This window comes from Poecile atricapillus, chromosome 37, assembly GCF_030490865.1.
Source record: "Poecile atricapillus isolate bPoeAtr1 chromosome 37, bPoeAtr1.hap1, whole genome shotgun sequence".
NCBI classification, from domain to species: domain Eukaryota; kingdom Metazoa; phylum Chordata; class Aves; order Passeriformes; family Paridae; genus Poecile; species Poecile atricapillus.
The window spans coordinates 2,623,027-2,641,951 of record NC_081285.1 but is presented as its reverse complement, the minus strand read 5'-3'; the positions used below and the strand labels follow the sequence as shown (position 1 = coordinate 2,641,951).

General features: G+C 60.6%; 4 protein-coding genes and 1 non-coding gene across 7 annotated transcripts; 2 read left to right on the top strand and 3 right to left on the bottom strand.

The window, feature by feature from the left end:
* The first annotated feature begins 2 nt into the window (after positions 1–2).
* Positions 3–8,534, top strand: WDR74 (WD repeat domain 74). 2 transcript variants are annotated; one of them, XM_058861580.1, is made up of 11 exons: positions 3–121; positions 559–665; positions 750–871; positions 1,885–1,948; positions 2,460–2,609; positions 4,074–4,175; positions 5,505–5,605; positions 6,653–6,708; positions 6,826–6,968; positions 8,179–8,235; positions 8,319–8,534. In XM_058861580.1, exons 1-11 carry the CDS (start codon positions 61–63, stop codon positions 8,436–8,438), a joined length of 1,083 nt encoding a protein of 360 aa, XP_058717563.1. In that variant the 5' UTR covers positions 3–60; the 3' UTR covers positions 8,439–8,534. The 2 variants fall into 2 exon arrangements, with proteins under 2 accessions (XP_058717563.1, XP_058717562.1); XM_058861579.1 differs by lacking the exon at positions 5,505–5,605 and having other exon boundaries at positions 8,319–8,499.
* Positions 8,535–9,181: 647 nt separating this feature from the next.
* LOC131591182 (U2 spliceosomal RNA) lies at positions 9,182–9,372 on the bottom strand. Its single transcript, XR_009280283.1, has one exon. It is a non-coding gene; the product is annotated as a U2 spliceosomal RNA (small nuclear RNA).
* Positions 9,373–11,491: 2,119 nt separating this feature from the next.
* FAU (FAU ubiquitin like and ribosomal protein S30 fusion) lies at positions 11,492–13,251 on the bottom strand. Its single transcript, XM_058861593.1, has 5 exons — positions 13,117–13,251; positions 12,163–12,245; positions 11,933–12,077; positions 11,756–11,811; positions 11,492–11,651 (listed from the first exon to the last, which is right to left on the bottom strand). Exons 2-5 carry the CDS (start codon positions 12,235–12,237, stop codon positions 11,526–11,528), a joined length of 402 nt encoding a protein of 133 aa, XP_058717576.1. The 5' UTR covers positions 12,238–12,245; positions 13,117–13,251; the 3' UTR covers positions 11,492–11,525.
* Positions 13,183–15,313, top strand: MRPL49 (mitochondrial ribosomal protein L49). The gene is made up of 4 exons (XM_058861589.1): positions 13,183–13,301; positions 13,577–13,715; positions 14,347–14,468; positions 14,540–15,313. The coding sequence occupies exons 1-4, from the start codon at positions 13,236–13,238 to the stop codon at positions 14,684–14,686; spliced, it is 474 nt and encodes a 157-aa protein (XP_058717572.1). The 5' UTR covers positions 13,183–13,235; the 3' UTR covers positions 14,687–15,313.
* A 22-nt stretch (positions 15,314–15,335) lies between these two features.
* Positions 15,336–18,911, bottom strand: LOC131591110 (collagen alpha-1(I) chain-like). Of its 2 annotated transcripts, none has more exons than XM_058861590.1 (3): positions 16,673–18,911; positions 15,531–15,619; positions 15,336–15,439 (listed from the first exon to the last, which is right to left on the bottom strand). In XM_058861590.1, exons 1-3 carry the CDS (start codon positions 16,968–16,970, stop codon positions 15,386–15,388), a joined length of 441 nt encoding a protein of 146 aa, XP_058717573.1. In that variant the 5' UTR covers positions 16,971–18,911; the 3' UTR covers positions 15,336–15,385. The 2 variants fall into 2 exon arrangements, with proteins under 2 accessions (XP_058717573.1, XP_058717574.1); XM_058861591.1 differs by having other exon boundaries at positions 16,697–18,911.
* Between the last annotated feature and the right edge of the window lie 14 nt (positions 18,912–18,925).

Here is an 18,925-nt window from a genome sequence, read left to right as displayed (position 1 = left end):
CGCCGCGTTCGAGGTTTCCGGGCCGGAGCGCTCGGGAGGGACGGACCGGCGCGCGGCAAGATGGCGGCGCCCACGCGGTTGTTTCACGTGTGGGTGGGGGCGGAAACCGGAGCCCTTAAAGGTGGGGGGGGGTCCTGAAGGGCTTGGGGGGCTCAGGGGGGGGCTGGGGGGGTCAGGGAGGGTCTCCGGGAGGGGGCTGGGGGGTCAGGGAGGGCCCTCAAGGGGGATTTGGGGGGTTCTGAGGGAGCTCCGGGGCACCGAGAGGGGCCTTTGGGGGGTCCCGGGAGGGGTTGGGGAGGGGCTTTGGGAGGTCCCGGGGGTTTGGGGGGGCCCAGGAAGGGTTGGGGGGTCCCAGGAGGGGTTGGGGAGAGGATTTGGGGGTCTCGGGGGGGTTCCCGGGAGGTTTCGGGGTGTTGGGGGTGATCCTGGGGGGTTCCCGGGGGGGATCCCGCGGTCGCGGCCTTTGGTGGGGAGGGGGCTCCCGGTGATTTTGGGGGGGTCTCGGGGGGTCTCAAAGGTTCCCAAAGCCCCCCAAAATCCCCCCGCTCGCCCCCCCAGGGGTGAACTTGCAGCGCAAAGAGGCCTCGAACCACGCGGGGGGGTCGGGGCTGAGCCGGGCCCGGGGGGTCTCAGCCCTGGCCTGGGGGGACCCCGCCCAGACCGAGGTGAGCCCGGGGGGTTTGGGGGGGTCCGGGGGGGTCTGGGGGTGTCCTGAGCCCCCCCTGAACCCCCCCCGGGGCCCCCCCCAGCTGCTCGTGGCGTGTCTGGATCGCTCCCTCAGCGTTTTCAGCACCGAGAAAGGAAAATTCACCGGGAGCCGGCGCTGCCCCGGCGGGGACGGCGCCTTCTGCGGCCTCGGGGTGCTCGGCAGGTGCGGGGGTCCTGGGGGGGCTTGGGGGGGTTTGGGGGGATCCTGAAAGGGTCCTGAGAGGGTTTGGGATGGTCCTGAGAGAGTCTGGGGGCTTCTGAGGGGTTTTGGGAGGATTTCGGGGGGTCCTGAGGGGGTTGGGGGGGTTCTGAGGGGTTTGGGGGGTTCTGAAAGGGTCTTGAGGGGGTTTTGGGGGGGTCCTGAGAGGATTTGTGGGGGTCCTGAGGGGTTTTGTGCGGGTTTTGAAAGGGTCCTGGGGGGTTTGGGGGGTCCTGAGAGGGTTTTGGGGGGGTCCTGAGGAGGTTTTGGGTGTCCTGAGGGGGTTTTTGGGGCTCCTGAGGGGTTTTGGGGGGATCCTGAGAGGATTTGGGGGGTTCTGAGGGGTTTTGGGGGGTTCTGAGGGGTTTGGGGAGCCCTGAGGGGGTTTGGGGGGTCCTGAGGGGACTTGGGGGGGGCTGAGAGGATTTGGGGGATCCTGAGAGGGTCCTGAGGGGTTTGGGAGGGTCTGGAGTGGTCTTGAGAAGTTTTGGGGGGGTCCTGAAGGAGTCCTGAGAGGATCTGGGGGGGTCCTGGGGTCCCTGAGAGGGTTTGGGGAGTCCTGAAAGGGTCCCTGAGGGGTTTTGGGGGGGTCCTGAGAGGGTTTGGGGGGGTCCTGAGAGGGTTTTGGGGGGGTCCTGAGGGATTTTGGGGGGGTCCTGGAGGGGTTTTGGGGGGTCCTGGAGGGGTCTTGAGAGGTTCTGGGGGCATTTTGAGAGGATCTGGGGGATCCTGAGAGGGTTTGGGGGGTCCTGAGAGGGTTTGGGGGGCTCCTGAGTCTCTGAGGGATCTTTAGGGGGGTCCTGGGTGGGTTCCCGAGGGATTTTGGGGTGTCCAGGGATTCCTTGGAAGGGTTTGGGGGGGTGGGGGATGGGTCAGAGCTGCTTGGGGGGGTCCCCAAATGCCCCCAGACCCCCCCAAATCCCCCCTGACCCCCCAAACCCCCCCCAAATCCCCCCTGACCCCCCAAACCCCCCCAGCTCCGTCGTCACCGCGGTGGAGTCGGGGCTGATCCGGCTCTGGGGGGAGGATGAGGCTGAGGAGGTGAGTGGGGGATTTTTGGGGATTTTGGGGGGATTTTGGGGGGATTTTGGGGGGATTTGGGGTCACCCCGAGACCCCTCCCCAATCCCAGCCCCTCCTGGGGATTGGGGGAGGGGCCGGATGCGCCAAAATGGGGAAAATTTGGGGCTTTTGGGGGGTTTTGAGCAGCGTTTTTGAGGTTTTGTGCAATATTCGGGGGGTTTTGGGGTCTCTGCTGGTTTTGGGGTGGTTTGGGTGGGTTTAGAGGGGGTTTGGGGTGTTTTTGGGGTCTCTGGGTGGTTTTGGGATGGTTTTGGGGTGGTTTTGGGGTCTCTGGGGGTTTTGGGGGTGGTTTTTGGGTGGTTTTGGGGTCTCTGGGTGGTTTTGGGGTTGTTTTTGGGTGTTTTTGGGGTCTCTGGGGGTTTTGGGGGTGGTTTTTGGGTGTTTTTGGGGTCTCTGGGGGATTTTGGGGGTGGTTTTTGGGTGTTTTTGGGGTCTCTGGGTGGTTTTGGGGTGACCCCTCCCCTCTCCAGCCCCTGCAGGAGCTGCAGGCGGGGCCGGGGCTGTGCCGGATGCGCCAGGACCCGGCTCGGCCTCACGTCCTGGGCACGGCGGGGAAGGAGAACGGGCTCAAGGTGTGGGACCTGCAGCGGCCCGGGGAGCCCCTGTTCCGTGCCAAAAACGTGAGTGGGACCCCCAAAAACCCCAAAAACACCCCCAAAAACCCCAAAAACACCCCCAAAAACCCCCAAAACCTCCCCAAAAACCCCAAAAACCTCCCCAAAAACCCCCAAAACCTCCCCAAAAACCCCAAAAATACCCAAAAAAACCCCCAAAACCTCCCCAAAAACCCCAAAAACCTCCCCAAAGACCCAAAAAACCTCCCCAAAAAACCCCCAAAACCTCCCCAAAAACCTCCCCAAAAACTCAAAATATACCCCCAAAAACCTCCCCAAAAAACCTCAAAATACCCCCAGATTTCAGGGGGGAGACCAAAAACATCGGTGGGACCCCAAAATGCTCAAAAAATTCCTTAAAAAGTTCCTGTTCCACACCAAAAACGTGAGTGGGACCCCAAAAAACCTTAAAAACCCCCAGAAACCCCCAAAATACCCCCCAAACCCCAAAAAAAAACCCCAAAACCCCAAAAAAAACCCCAAAACCCCAAAAACACCCCCAAAACCCCAAAATACCCCCAAACCCCCAAAAACCCCAAAAATACCCCAAAATGCCCCCAAAACCTCCCCAAAATACACCAAAAACCTCCCCAAAAATCCTAAAAAAAACCCTAAAAAAACCCCAAAAATACCCCAAAATCTCAAGGACCCCAAAAACCTCAAAAAGTTCCTTAAAAAGTTCCTGAACTGGGTCAAGAATGTGAGTGGGACCCCAAAAACCTCCCAAAAATACCCCAAAACCCCCCCAAATCTTAAGTGGGAGCCCAAAAACTTCAGAAAATCCCTTAAAAACTTTCTGGGTTGGGTCAAAAATGTGAGTGGGATCCTGAAAAAATCAAAAAAATTCTGAAAAATGTTCAAAATTTCCTGTTTTGGATCAAGAACTTGAGTGGGAGCCAGAGAAAAAAATCTGAAATATTTCAGAAATGTTTTAAATTCTCTGTTCTGGACAAAAAACGTGAGTGGGGTCATCGGGAAAACACAAAAAAATCCCCAAAAGGCCCCGAATGTTTTGTGGTGTTTGTGTTTTGGGATAAGGATGGGAGTGGGATCCAAAAAAAACGAAAGATTCATTTCAGAATATTTGGAATTTTTTGTTTTGGGATCAAAAATGGGAGCAGAACCCAAAAAACCCCAAAAGTTTCCCCAAATTTTTCTTTGGGTGTTTAAACACAAAAAAAAAAAAACCCAAATCAGTTCCCCCAGGGTGACCCCAGGAACCTGAACCCGACCCCAGAACTGCCCAAAAAAACCAAAATTTCAGGAAAATCGCGAAAAAAAATCTCAGTTTTGGGTCAGGAGTTTGAGTGGGAGCCGAAAAATGTCCTTGGGTACCTTCAGTGTCCCCAAATGTCCCCAAATGTCCCCAAATGTCCCCGAATGTCCCCAAATGTCCCCGAATGTCCCCGAATGTCCCCGAATGTCCCCAAATGTCCCCGAATGTCCCCGAATGTCCCCAAATGTCCCCAGGTGAGGAACGATTGGCTGGATCTGCGCGTGCCCGTCTGGGATCGGGACCTGCAGTTCCTGCCGGGATCCCAACGGATCCTCACCTGCACAGGACACGGCCAGGTGAGCCTGGGGACACCTGGGGACAGCTGGGGACACACCTGGGGACAACTGGGGACACCTGGGGACACCTGGGGACACACCTGGGGACACCTGGGGACACACCTGGGGACAGCTGGGGACACACCTGGGGACAACTGGGGACACCTGGGGACAGCTGGGGACACCTGGGGATGGCTGGGGACACCTGGGACAGCTGGGACACCTGGGGACACGCCCTGGGACACCTGGGGACACACCTGGAGACAACTGGGGATGGCTGGGGACATCTGGGGATGGCTGGGGACACCTGGGGATGGCTGGGGACACCTGGGACAGCTGGGACACCTGGGGACACACCCTGGGACACCTGGGGACGCCTGGGGACGCACCTGGGGACATCTGGGGACACCTGGGGACGCCTGGGGACACACCTGGGACACCTGGAGACACCTGGGGATGGCTGGGGACACCCCTGGGAACAGCTGGGACAAGTCTGGGGACACCTGGGGACACACCTGGGGACATCTGGGGACACCTGGGACACCTGGGGATGGCTGGGGACACCTGGGACACCTGGGGACACCTGGGGATGGCTGGGGACACACCTGGAGACAACTGGGGATGGCTGGGGACATCTGGGGACACCTGGGGATGGCTGGGGACACCTGGAGCACATCTGGGGACATCTGGGGACACCTGGGACACACCTGGGACATCTGGGGATGGCTGGGGACACACCTGGGACAGTTGGGGACACCTGGGGATGGCTGGGGACACACCTGGGGACACCTGGGGACACCTGGGGATGGCTGGGGACACCGGGGACACACCTGGGACACCTGGGGACACTTGGGGATGTCTGGGGACACCTGGGGGACACCTGGAGACTCCTGGGGACACCTGGGGATGTCTGGGGACACACCTGGGAACAGCTGGGACAAGTCTGGGGACACACCTGGGGACACCTGGAGACACCTGGGGACACCTGGGGATGGCTGGGGACACCTGGGGACACCTGGGGACACACCTGGGACACCTGGGGACACCTGGGGACACCTGGGGATGGCTGGGGACACCCCTGGGAACAGCTGGGACAAGTCTGGGGATGTCTGGGGACACCTGGGGACACACCTGGGAGGGTCCTAGGACACACCTGGGGACACCTGGGGACACCTGGGGACAACTGGAGACTCCTGGGGACACCTGGGGACACCTGCAGCTCCCACCCCCACATTGGGGACCCCGGTGTGGGTGGGGCACGAGGAGGGGGTGGCTCTGCCCCATCCCCACCCATCCCCCACCCATCCCCACCCATCCCCACCCATCCCCCACCCATCTCACCTGTCCCAGGTGCGTCTCTACGACCCCTCCTCGCCCCAGCGGCGCCCGGTGCTCGACGTCACCTTCGGGGAGGCGCCGCTGACAGCGCTGGCCCTGCCCCCCGGGGACACGTCAGTGCTGGGGGGAATTTGGGGGGTCCTGGGGGGGTTTGAGGGGTCCTGGGGGGAGTTTGGGGGGTCCTGGGAGGGTTTGGGGGGTCCTGGGGGGAGTTTGGGGGGTCCTGGGGGGAGTTTGGGGGGTCCTGGGAGGGTTTGGGGGGTCTTGGGGGGAGTTTGGGGGGTCCTGGGGGGAGTTTGGGGGGTCCTGGGAGGGTTTGGGGGGTCCTGGGGGGAGTTTGGGGTGTCGTGGGAGGGGCTTGGGGGGTCCTGGGAGGAATTTGGGGGGTCCTGGGGGGAGTTTGGGGGGTCCTCAATGGGTTTTGGGGGGTCCTGGGGGGGTTTGGGGGGTCCTGGGGGGAGTTTGGGGGGTCCTGGGGGGAGTTTGGGGGGTCCTGGGAGGGGTTTGGGGGGTCCTGGGGGGGTTTGGGGGTCCTGGGAGGGGTTTGGGGGGTCCTGGGAGGGGATTGGGGGGTCCTGGGGGAATTTGGGGGGTCCTGGGAGGGTTTGGGGGGTCCTGGGAGGGGTTTGGGGGGTCCTGGGAGGGGTTTGGGGGCTCCTGGGGGGAGTTTGGGGGGTCCTGGGGGGAGTTTGGGGGGTCCTGGGGGGGTTTGGGGGGTCTTGGGGGGAGTTTGGGGGGTCCTGAGGGGAGTTTGGGGGGTCCTGGGAGGGTTTGGGGGGTCCTCAATGGGTTTGGAGGGTCCTGGGGGAGTTTGGGGGCTTTGGGGGGTCCTGTATGGGTTTTGGGGGGTCCTGGGGGGGTTTGAGATGTCCTGGGGGGTCTGGGTGGGGTTTGGGGGGTGTTTTTTGGAGAATTGGGGGTTCTGGGTAGGTTTTGGGGGTCCTGAAGTGGTTTTGGGGGTTCCTGGAGGACTCTGAAAATCCCCAAACAGCCGCGACTGAGGTTTGGGGGTGCCCAGGGGTGAATTTGGGGTGCCCAGGGGTGAATTTGGGGTGCCCAGGGGTGAATTTGGGGTACCCAGGGGTGAATTTGGGGTGCCCAGGGGTGAATTTGGGGTGCCCAGGGGTGGGGTCCCATCTCCCCATCTCCCCCCTCCCCAGCTCGGTGGTCGTGGGCAGCGCCCGGGGGGACGTGGCCGTGCTGGATCTGCGCAAAGGTGAGGAGGGGTCCCGGGGTTTGGGGTGGGGGTCCCGGGGTTTGGGGGGGGTCCCAGGGGTGGGGGAGGGGTCTGTGCCCCTCCCCCACGCCCCCCTGACCCCCCCGTGCCCCCCAGGGCGGGTGCTGAGGGCTCTGAAGGGTTTTGCGGGGGGGGTCCGGGGGCTGCAGTGCCACCCCCGCCTGCCCCTCGTCGCCTCCGTCAGCCTCGACCGATTCCTGCGCCTGCACGGCCTGAGCGACGGGCGGCTCCAGCACAAGGTGGGGCACCCCGAAACCTCCCCGAAACATCCCCAAAGCTTCACCAAAACATCCCCAAAACCTCCACAAAACATCCCCAGAACATCCCCAAAACCTCCCCAAAACCTCCCCAAAACCTCCCCAAAACCTCACCAAAACCTCTCCCAAAACCTCCCCAAAACCTCCACAAAACATCCCCAAAACATTCCCAAAACCCCCCAGAACATCCCCAAAACCTCACCAAAACTTCCCCAAAACATCCCCAAAACCTCCCCAGAACATCCCCAAAACATCCCCAAAACATCCATCCCCAAAACCTCCCCAAAACCTCCCCAAAACATCCCCAAAACCTCTCCCAAACATCCTCAAAACCTCTCCCAAAACCTCTCCCGAAACCTCTCCCGAAACCTCTCCCAAAACCTCCCCAAAACCTCCCCAGAACATCCCCAAAACCTCCACAAAACATCCCCAAAACCTCCACAAAACCTCCCCAAAACCTCCACAAAACATCCCCAAAACATTCCCAAAACCCCCCAGAACATCCCCAAAACCTCCCCAGAACATCCCCAAAACTTCCCCAAAATCTCCCCAAAACCTCCCCCAAACATCCCCAAAACTTCCCCAAAATCTCCAAAAAACCTCCTGGGACCCCCCCAGAACCACCCCAGAACCCCCTGGGACCCCCAAAACCTCCCCAAATCCTCCCCAAAACCTCCTGGGACCCCCCAGAACCACCCCAAAACCTTTTGGGACTCCCTGAACCACCCCAAAACCTCCTGAGACCCCCCCCAAACCACCCCAAACCATCCCAAAACCAACTGGGATCCCCTGGAACACCCCAAAACCTCCTGGGACCCACAAAACCTCAACAAAACCTCCCCAAAACCTCCCCAAAACCTCCAGGGATCTCCTGAACCAGCCCAGAACCCCCTGGGACCCCCAAAACCTCCTGGGACCCCCCAGAACCACCCCAAAACCTCCTGGGACCCCCCAAACCACCCCGAACCATCCCAAAACCAACCGGGATCCCCCTGAACCACCCCAAAACCTCCCCAAATCCCCTGAGACCTCCCCTAAACCTCTGAAATCGCCCCCAAAACCCCTCCCAATCCCCCTGAAACCCCCCCAGGACCTCCCCAAAGTCCTGAGATTGATCCCAAAAAACCCCAAATCCCCCCAAAAATCCCCAAATCCCCTCAAAAATCCCCAAATGATCCCTGCTCCCCCCCAGGTGTACCTGAAGTCGCGCCTCAGCTGCCTCCTGCTGAACACACACCTGGACTGGGAGGTGAGACCCCCACCCTGGGTGGGTTTTGGGGGGTCTGGGGGTGCCCCCCACCCCTTTAACCCCCCCCTTTCCCCCCTCCCCAGGCCCAAGAGGAGCCCCCTCCCCAAAAGGAGAAGGATGAGGAGGAGGATGAGCTGTGGGACGCTCTGGAGTCCGTCCCCACCCCCAGGAAAAGCAAGAAAAGGAAAATTTCGGGGTTTTGAGGGGGGTCCTGAGACCCCCAAAACCTCCCCGCTCCCCCTCCCCCGCTGTAAATAACGTAAATAAACGGGATTTTGGGGTTTTTTTGGAGATAAACGGGAATTTTATCAGAAATTGGGTCTGGGGGCTGCTGGGATGGGTGGGGAGAGAGCACAGAGGAATTTGGGGAGGGGGATCCAGCACCTCCAACCCCGAGCGCGGCCCCTTTAAATCTTTAACCCCGCCCCCTCGGGGGTTTAGCCCCGCCCCCAGGGGATAATTAATTCGGGGATAATTAATTCAGGGATAATTAAGTCGGGGATAATTAAGTCGGGGATAATTAATTCGGGGATAATTAATTTGGGGATAATTAAGTCGGGGATAATTAATTTGGGGATAATTAATTCGGGGATAATTAATTTGGGGAGGGGGCTCTGCCCCAGCCCGGCCTTGGGGGAGTTTTGGGGGTGATTTTTGGGGGTATCCTGGGGGTGACGTCGCAGAAGCGCGGCCGCTGTCGCGATAGAGAAGGGCTGGAGGATGAAGAGCAGGAATATCGCGATAGAGCAGAAGAAGAAGAAGCTGAATCTGTTTTTAACCACTAAAATGACCCCGAGCGGGGTGCACCGTTCCCGGAGGCACTGCAATACTGGGACCGTGGGCGGGGATATCGCGATAGAGAAGAGTCCGGATCTGAGGCACAGCGGGGATATCGCGATAGAGCAGCAGAAATTGAATCTGTTTTTAACCACTTAAATGACCCCGAGCGGGGTGCACCGTTCCCGGAGGCACTGCAATACCGGGACGATGCGCGGAGCGGAGGGAGCAAGCTCCGGGTCCAACTCCCGAGCCCAAAAATCCGTTTAATATGAAGTCCTCTCATCGAGGACGTATCAGATATTAAACTGATAAGAACAGATACTACACTTGATCTTAGCCAAAAGGCCGAGAAGCGATGTTGAGCTCTCTCCCCGCATCCATCCCGATCCTCTCTGTGCCTTATCTACATCATGGTCACCTTTTTGTCGCCATCACAACTTTTCTCTCTATGTCCGGGGATTCTTCCCCTTCTAATCCTTGACTTTTTACCCAATTTTCTCTTAATTCGACCCCTCTGAACCCCCAAATCTCCTGATTAATACTCCCATGATGCCCTTCTTCTTTTTTGTAATTTGCATACCCCGCCTCTCACGCAGGCACGCAGCGCTGGCGGTATTACGTCACTCCTTTATTAGCATAATAATTATTCTTTATTTGCATATTCATATCTCAGGGCGGGTTTGCCCCGCCCCCTTTCCCCATCCAGCGGCTCTGGGGCTGTGAGGGAACCGGTCTGGGGGAATTGGGGGTCGCTCCTTCCCCCACCCCGGACTGGTTTTGGGCGAATTTGGAGTCCCTCCTTCCTCTCCCAGGGGTTTTGGGGGTCCCTCCTTCCTCTCCCGGGGGTTTTGAGGGTCCCTCCTTCCTCTCCCGGGGGTTTTGGGGCTCCCTCCTTCCTCTCCCGGGGGTTTTGGGGGTCCCTCCTTCCTCTCCCGGGGGTTTTGGGGCTCCCTCCTTCCTCTCCCGGGGGTTTTGGGGGTCCCTCCTTCCTCTCCCGGGGGTTTTGGGGGTCCCTCCTTCCTCTCCCGGGGGTTTTGGGGGTCCCTCCTTTCTCTCCCGGGGGTTTTGGGGGTCCCTCCTTTCTCTCCCGGGGGTTTTGGGGGTCCCTCCTTTCTCTCCCGGGGGTTTTGGGGGTCCCTCCTTCCTCTCCCGGGGGTTTTGGGGGTCCCTCCTTCCTCTCCCGGGGGTTTTGGGGGTCCCTCCGTCCCTCCCAGGGGGATTTTGGGGGTCCCTCCTTCCTCTCCCGGGGGTTTTGGGGGTCCCTCCTTCCTCTCCCGGGGGTTTTGGGGCTCCCTCCTTCCTCTCCCGGGGGTTTTGGGGGTCCCTCCTTCCTCTCCCGGGGGTTTTGGGGCTCCCTCCTTCCTCTCCCGGGGGTTTTGGGGGTCCCTCCTTCCTCTCCCGGGGGTTTTGGGGCTCCCTCCTTCCTCTCCCGGGGGTTTGGGGGTCCCTCCTTGCCCCCCGGACTGGTTTTGGGCGAATTGGGGGGTCCCTCCTTCTTCTCCCGGGGGTTTTGGGGGTCCCTCCTTCCTCTCCCGGGGGTTTTGGGGCTCCCTCCTTCCTCTCCCGGGGGTTTGGGGGTCCCTCCTTCCTCTCCCGGGGGTTTGGGGGTCCCTCCTTGCCCCCCGGACTGGTTTTGGGCGAATTGGGGGTTCCCTCCTTCCTCTCCCGGGGGTTTTGGGGGTCCCTCCTTCCTCTCCCGGGGGTTTTGGGGCTCCCTCCTTCCTCTCCCGGGGCTTTTGGGGCTCCCTCCTTCCTCTCCCGGGGGTTTTGGGGGTCCCTCCTTCCTCTCCCGGGGGTTTTGGGGTCCCTCCTTCCTCTCCCGGGGGTTTGGGGGTCCCTCCTTGCCCCCCGGACTGGTTTTGGGCGAATTGGGGGGTCCCTCCTTCCTCTCCCGGGGGTTTTGGGGCTCCCTCCTTCCTCTCCCGGGGGTTTTGGGGGTCCCTCCTTCCTCTCCCGGGGGTTTTGGGGGTCCCTCCGTCCCTCCCAGGGGGATTTTGGGGGGACCGAAGGCTCCGCTCGGGGCATTTTCGGCACTGCTCGGCTTCCTCACGTTCGGAACCACTCGGGTATTTCCGTCAGAGCTCGGTTGTCCCCGCCCCTCCCCAGCACTCGGATATTTCCGTCAGAGCTCGCTATCCCCGCCCCTCCCTTGCGCTCGGGTATTTCCGGCAGCTGTCGGCTGTCCTCGCCCCTCAGCTGCTCTCGGGTGTTTCCGGCACCGCTCGGCTCTTTCCGCCAGTCCCATATGAAACTCTTCTCCACACAGGATCTTCTCATCAGCCGACTCCAAATTAACGCTTATTAAGCCCCTCCCTTTAATTACCGCCCATTAACTGCCCTGCCAGCTCCTCAACGACGCGCACTGACCCCCTAGAGACCGCTTTCACCCCTAAACCCCTTTAAATACCTCAAAATCGCCCATACAATACACAACAACCCCCAAAAAAGAGTGAAAAAAGCTGAGAGAGCCCCAAACTGCGGGAATTGGACCCAAATTCCTTTATTGGGGTTCAGGAGTTGGCGTTGGGGCCCTTCTTCTTGCCGAAGGTGGGCACGACGTTGACGAAGCGCCGGTTGTACTGCATGCGCCGCTTGGCCCGCCCCGTCTTCTTCTTCTTCTTCTCCTGCTTGGCCACCTGATCAAAAAACGGGGGGTCAGGGGGGGTCCCCAAAATCCTGGCAGGGTCCCCAAGCCCCGTGGGGGTCCCCTAAAGGCGGGGGGAGCCCCCTCAGCGCTCACCTTGGGGGTCTGGCCCCTCACTTTGCCGGCGCGGGCGAGGGAGCCGTGGACCTTACCTGGGCGGAGGAAGGAAATGGGTTCATTTTGGGTCATTTTGTTAATTAACAAAATTGGGGTCATAATTTGGGTCATTTTGTTAATTAACACCCCGCTAATTAGCGGCCCCCCCGGAATTACCGCCCAGCAGGCGCGTGGAGAGGTCCAGGGTGGTGAATTCGGGGAGGGGGCTCTGCCCCAGCACGGCCTCATCGTCCAGGGGGGTCCCGGCGTGGAGCAGCACTTGGTCCTCGGGGGGGATGCCCGAAAGCTCGGCCACCCTCTCCTGGGGAGGGGGGACAAACAGGGGGGGTCAGCACCCCAAAATCGGGGGGACTGGGGAGGGGGACACCCCGAATTTGGGGGCTCACCTTGATCTGGGCGAGGGTCTCGGAGCCGGAGAGCTCGAGGGTGAGGAGGGTCTGGCCGCGGATGAAGAGCTGCATGGTGGCGGCTGGGGGGAGATTTGGGGGGGTTAGGGGGGGTCCCCACATCCCAAAAATGGGAGAAACCCCTTGGAAGGGGAGGGGGAGACCCAGGAAAGGGAGGAAGGTGAGAGAAGGATTTGGGAGGTCTGAGTGTGGTTTGAGGGTTATTTTTGGGGGCTTAAGTGGCGTTTTGGTGACTGGGGGGGGTTATTGGGGGTCTGTGGCTGTTTCAGGGTGTTTTCAGGGCACTGTGGATGTATTTTGGGGTGTTCTGGGGGGACTGTGGCTGTTTTGGGTGGGATTGTGGCTGTTTTGGGGGCGTTTTCTGCCTCCTCTCCCGCCCACAGGGACTTTGTCACCTGGCCTGGGGCCGTGGGGACAAAGGGCTGTGACCGGGGGGGGGGACACTGGCAGCACCCTTGGGTGCCCCCCACCCTCAGAGCTGCCCCCCAGTGACCCCGTCAAGGCCTCAAAGGGCCCCCACATAACCCCCAACACCCCCCCAACCTTCACAGCCCCCCCCAAAATCCCCTCCAGAGCCTCCCCAGCTGCTCCTGCAGCCCCCCCCTCACCTGAACCCCCTCCGAGCTCCACAAACACCTCCCCAGCCCTTCCCCTGACCCCCCAACAAACCCCAAACGCCCTAAAACACCCCCATAGCCACTCCAGAGCGCTCCCCCATCTCTAAACCCCCTCACGGTCCCCCCCAAACCTTCCCTGAAACCCTCCAGCCCTCACCCCATGCACCCCTGAGCCCCTCCAAAACCCACAGAACGCTCTCCTCACCTCAAATCCTCCCCAGCGCCTCTTTTGAGCTTTCCCCGACCCCTCTGTAGCCCCCAGACCCCCCAAATCCCCCCCAAAATTCCCGTCCCGGCCCCCCGGGCCCGGCCCCACCTCAGCGGCTCCCTCAGGGCTCCGAGCGCGGCGCGGAGAGAGCGCGCTGACGTCACGCGTACGTCGATGCGTGCTGCGCGATGACGTCGTGAGGGCGGGAAGGCGGAGGAGGAGCCAAGATGGCGGCGATGGCGGCGCTGTGCCGGAGGCTGCGGGCGCTGGGCCGGGGGGTCAGGGGGGTGCAGGTACCGAGGAGGGGGCGTCGGGGTGTGAGCGGTTCTCTGGTGCGGGGTGTAGGGGGAGTTGTGAGGGGTGAAATTGTGTGTGGGGCGGTTTGAGGGGTGAAGGGCGATTGGAGGAGGTGGGGTTTAGTGCCTGAGGGGATTCGGGAGAGGGAATCGCGATGGGAAATTGGGGCGCTCCTGAGGGGAGAGGAGGGGCCTGGGGGAGACTTTTGGGGGTGAATCAATCGGGGAGGGGCAGCCGGGGAGGTCTCTCAGGGTTTTTGGGGTCCCCACAGAGCCCGGCGGGGCCCCCCCGTTATGAGGAGTCGACGGCGGAGTTTGAGTTCGTGGAGCGGCTGCTGCCCCCGAGCCGCGTCCCCGAGCCGCCCCCGCACCCCAAATACCCCACCCCGTCCGGCTGGAGCCCCCCCGCAGGTCAGCGGGCCGGGCTCATTAACCCCGGGGTAATTAACCGCGGGAGGGGCTGATTATTAATTGCCTGGGGTCATTAACGCCGCTTGTGCCCTCTTGAGAATAAGCCGCAGCTTAATGACCTTGTGGGAGGAGTTTAATTACCCCTGGGGGGTGTTAATTACTCCGGGAGGGTGCTAATTACCCCTGGGGGGTGTTAATTACCTCGGGGGGGGCTGTTAATTACTCCGAGGGGGAGTTAATTACCATGGGGGAGGATCCCAAAATATTCCAAAATATCCACCCCAAACCAAATAGAGAAGAGGATTTATTTACCCCAAATTGCCCCGGGCTGTGTATGTGTGTGTTAATTACTTCGAGGGGCTGTTAATTGCCCTCGGGGGCTGTTAATTACCCTCAGGGCCTGTTAATTATCTTCAGGGGCTGTTAATTACCCTCGAGGGCTGTTAATTACCATGGGGGGAGTGCCCAAAATATTTCCTTGAAGGGAGAATTTCTTCCAAACCAAGTAGTGAAGAGAACTGACTCGGCTGGGGGTGGGTGGAATTCCCTCTGGGGGTGTTAATTAACCCCGGAGGGTGTTAATTACCCCCGGAGGGTGTTAATTACCCCCGGGGATGTTAATTACCCCCAGGGCCCCCCCCGGACCTGCCGTACTTCGTTCGCCGCTCTCGCCTGCACAACCTCCCGGTGTACCTGGGCCAGCGGCAGGGCCGGCGCCTCACGGCGCTGCGCCGCATCCACGGCGACATCTGGGTGAGTGGGGGGCTTTGGGGGGGTCCGGGGGGGTCTCGGGGGTCCCGCTGACCCCCCCCGTGCCCCCCCAGGCGCTGGAGCGGGACCTGAGGGCGTTCCTGGGCTCGCTGGGGGTCGGCGAGGTGCAGGCGCAGGTGAACGAGGTGACGGGGACGCTGCGGCTCAGGGGGCACTGGGGGCCCGAGGTGCGGCAGTGGCTGCTCCAGAGGGGCTTCTAGAGACCCCCAAACCTGCGGGGGACCCCCAAATCTGCTGGGGGAGCCCGAAATCTGCCGGGGGGAACCCGAAATCTGCGAGGGATCTGCTGTGGATACACCTGGAGCATCCTGGAATGGACTCTGGACAGCGCAAACATCTGCTGGGGGCACCTCCAGATCCATGGGGGGAGCTTGGAATCCACCTGGGCACCCCAAAATCTGCTTGGGGCACCTCCAGATTCACCTGGACACCCCAAAATCTGTTTGGGGCACCTCCAGATTCACCTGGACACCCCAAAATCTGTTTGGGGCACCTCCAGATTCACCTGGACACCCCAAAATCTGTTTGGGGCACCTCCAGATCCACCTGGGCACCTCAGAATGTGTTGGGAGCAGCTCAAAATCCCCAGGGGGAGCTTGGAATCCACCTGGGCACCTCCAAATCCACCTGGAACACCCCAAAATCTGCCTGGAGTCTGCAAAATCCCTCTGGAGAACCCCTGAGTCTGTTTGGGGTAGCTCAGAATCCATGGCGGGGTCCTGAAATCCACCTGGGACACCCCAAAAATCCCGGGGGGATCCCAAAAATCTGCTGCCCCCCCTCCCCAAATGAAAGGAACCCCAATAAAGGCCTCGGGTAACTCCTCACAGCCTCTTTATTTACAATAACCAAATTTTGGGGAGGGGTCCCACAGTCTGTACAGGGGGTGCAGCCCCCCCTCAGCTGTGGCCGTAGCCCCAGGGGCTCTGGTAGCCACAGGAGCCGTAGCTGTGCTGGGGAGGGGTCAAGAGGGTGGGGGGATCAGCCTGGGGACCCCCTGGAGACCCCAAATTCCCCCCACCCCAAAAAAAAAATCCCACCCACCTGGTACCAGAAGATGCAGGAGGGGTTGGGGTCCCCCTGAGAAGTTGAGGGACCCCAGGAGCCCCGAGGGGTCATCGGGGTCTTCTGAGCTGAGAGGGGGAAATTTGGGGAAAATTGGGGAGGAAAAGGGAGAGAAATTGGGGGGGAGATTAATGAGGGGGAGGGGGGCACAGCTCTGCCCCTCCCCCCATCATTATCCCCCCCCCAGCTCTGCCCCCCCAAATCGTCCCAACCCCCCCCCCCCACAAGGGCTGCTGCCCCCCCACCCCCTCCAGAGCCCCAAAATCCCTTCAGGGACCCCCAAATCCCCTCAGGGACCCCCCAAATCCCCTCACACCTCCTCCAAATCCCCTCAGATGCCCCCAGATCCCCTCAGGGCTCTCAAATCCCCTCAGGGACCCCCCAAATCCCCTCAGGGCTCTCAAATCCCCTCAGGGACCCCCAAATCCCCTCAGGGCTCTCAAATCCCCTCAGAAACCCCCAAATCCCCTCAGGGCCCCCAAATCCCCTCAGAAACCCCCAAATCCCCTCAGGGACCCCCAAATCCCCTCACACCTCCCCCAAATCCCCTCAGGGGCCCCAAATCCCCTCAGAAACCCCCAAATCCCCTCAGGACCCCCAAATCCCCTCAGGGACCCCCAAATCCCCTCAGGGGCCCCGAATCCCCTCAGGGACCCCCGAATCCCCTCAGGGACCCCCAAATCCCCTCAGGGGCCCCAAAATCCCCTCAGACGCCCCCAAATCCCCTCAGGGCTCTCAAATCCCCTCAGACGCCCCCAAATCCCCTCAGGGACCCCCCAAATCCCCTCACACCTCCCCCAAATCCCCTCAGGGACCCCCAAATCCCCTCAGGGCCCTCAAATCTCCTCAGACGCCCCCAAATCCCCTCAGGGCTCTCAAATCCCCTCACACCTCCCCCAAATCCCCTCAGGGCCCCCAAATCCCCTCGGACCCCTCCAAGCCCCGTCACATCTCGCCCGCCTCAGCCCCCTCCTCACCCCGACCACCCACAGGCCCCCAAATCCTCTCAGACGCCCCCAATTGCCTCAAATCCCCCTCAGACCCCTCGGATCTCGCCTCCCTCACGGCCCCTCAGCCCCCCCCCTCACCCCCGCCCCGCTCGGACCGCCCCGTTACCTCACCCCCGCCCGCTCCCGGGCTCTCACCGCCGTCCCCGTCCCCCTCCAGAGCCCCCCGGTCCCGCCCGGTCTCTCCTCGGGCTCCTCCGCCGCCATCGCGCTGCGCGGGACCCGGATGTGGCGGGACAGAGCGGCCGCGGGGGCGATGGCGCCGCCTGGCGGCCGGGAGGACCCGCAGCGCCGCCGCTATCGAACAGTAACAACGGCGGGACAACCATAGAGACGCGCCCAGCGGCCAGAGCGGCTCCCGATGCTGCCGCCACAACCATAGAGACCGGAAGGAGAGGCCAGAGCAGCCCATGGAGGAACGCACCAGTATAAACCAGTACAAACCAGTACGGGGCGCGCCGCACCAAGCGCGGAGGCTCTGGCGGGCGAACAGCAGCACAGGACGCTCCTGAGCGCCCACCAAAACCTCAGGGGCTGCGAAACCATTGTGAAGAGAGATTGGGGAAATTGAGAGCGGCCACAGAGACTCTGAGGGAGAACCATAGAGAGGCGGGCGGGGCCGCGCGCCCCCTGGCGGGCGGGAGGAGCCGAGCTTTACTGCAACCTTTATTGCCGTATTTACATCGGAGCTGGTAAAAATTTGTACATTATTTACAAATTAAATAATTCCGCCACCGCTTTGGGGGGAAAAGGAGCGATTTGGGGGGGTCCAGCGCCCCCCCGGAACGATCCTTCCCCCCTCCCCGTGGCTTCACCCCAAAACGAGGCAATTTTGAGGAATCCACCCAAAAAAAAACTTCAAACAGACCCCAAAAAAAGTGATGATTTTGGCTCAAAATGAGTAAAAAGCAACGTGAAAGGGTTAAAAATCAACTCCTCAAAGCGGCGCCGCTTCGTTATTGCCGAATTCCTCATTAACCCACTTCAGGCTGGGGCCAAAATCGCCCAAAAAAATTAAAGAAAGCAAGAAAAAAAAAAACTCTGCCTCAAACCCAAAAATCCCAATTTGGCTCCTTTTTGCCCCAAAACTCCGCCGCGTTCGGCTCCTTCCCCCCCCCCCCCCCCCAGGCGCCGTTTTCCGTCGATTCCGGGCGCGGGTTTGTGGCTTTTTGGTTTTTCCCTGAGAATTTGGGGTTCCGAGAGGCACTGGGGGCGCGGCCGCCCCGGAACGGCCGAAATCCGGCCGGGATTTGGGCCAAAACCCCCGGGAATGAGCGAAAGTGAGCGAAAAACTGCAATCCCGGCTGTGGGAAACCAGTAGAAACCAGTACAGACCAGTTTGGGACTGGGAGGGGGGGGGATTTGGGGTGTCCCCCGTGGGGGGAGGGGTTAATACTGTTAATGAGCTCGTTTGGGAATGGGGGAGGGGCAGAATTCCCAAAATTCCAGGGGGACCCCGAAATTCCATGGAGGGGACCCCAAATTCCCACCGGGGGAGGCTCAAAATCCTGGGAAGATCCCAAAAAAATCCCACGGGAGGGACCCAAATTGGGGGGGGCCCCAAAATCCTCGGGGTGACCCCGAAATTCCCATGGGGGGAGCCCCCAAAATTCCAGGGGGTGTTTCCCAAAATTCCAGGGTGGTCCCAAATTCCCTGGGCTGGGCAGGGTCAGAGGTCAAACCCCCCCCCCCAGGGGGGGATTTGGGGAGGGGGGGACACCCCAAAACTCCCAGGGAACAGCAGGGACCCGATCCTGGCTCAGTGGAGAGGGAGAAATGGGGGAAAAATGGGAAAAATTGGGGAAAAATGGGGGGAAATTGGGGAAAAATGGGGGAAAAAGTGGAAAAATGGGAAGAAATTGGGGGAAAATGGGGGAAAATGGGGGAAAATTAGGGAAAATGGGGGGAAATTGGGGAGAAAGGGGGGAAATTGGGGAGAAATGGAGGAAATGGGGAGAAATGGGGGAAATTGGGGAAAAATGGGGGAAAATTGGGGAAAAATGGGAAGAGATAGAGCGAAAATGGGGGAAATTGAGAGAAAATGGAGGGGGATTAGGAAAAAACGGGGAAATGAGAGAAATAGTGGAGGAAAACGTGAGGAAATGGGGAAAACTGGAAGGGAATGGGTGAGAAAATGTGTGGGAAGGGGAAAATCAGGGAAATGAGGGAAACAAAGGGGAAAAATGGGAAAGAAATGGAGGGGAAAGGGTGAGAAACTGGGGGGAAATGGGGAAAATGGGGGGGAAAAGAGGGGAAATGGGGCTGGGGTCTGCAAGGGGCACAGCCAGGACTTGGGTTTGATTCCAGCTGGGAATTGTGGTGGGAAATGGGGAGGGGGCTCTGGGGAGGGGGGGTCCTGGTCAGTGG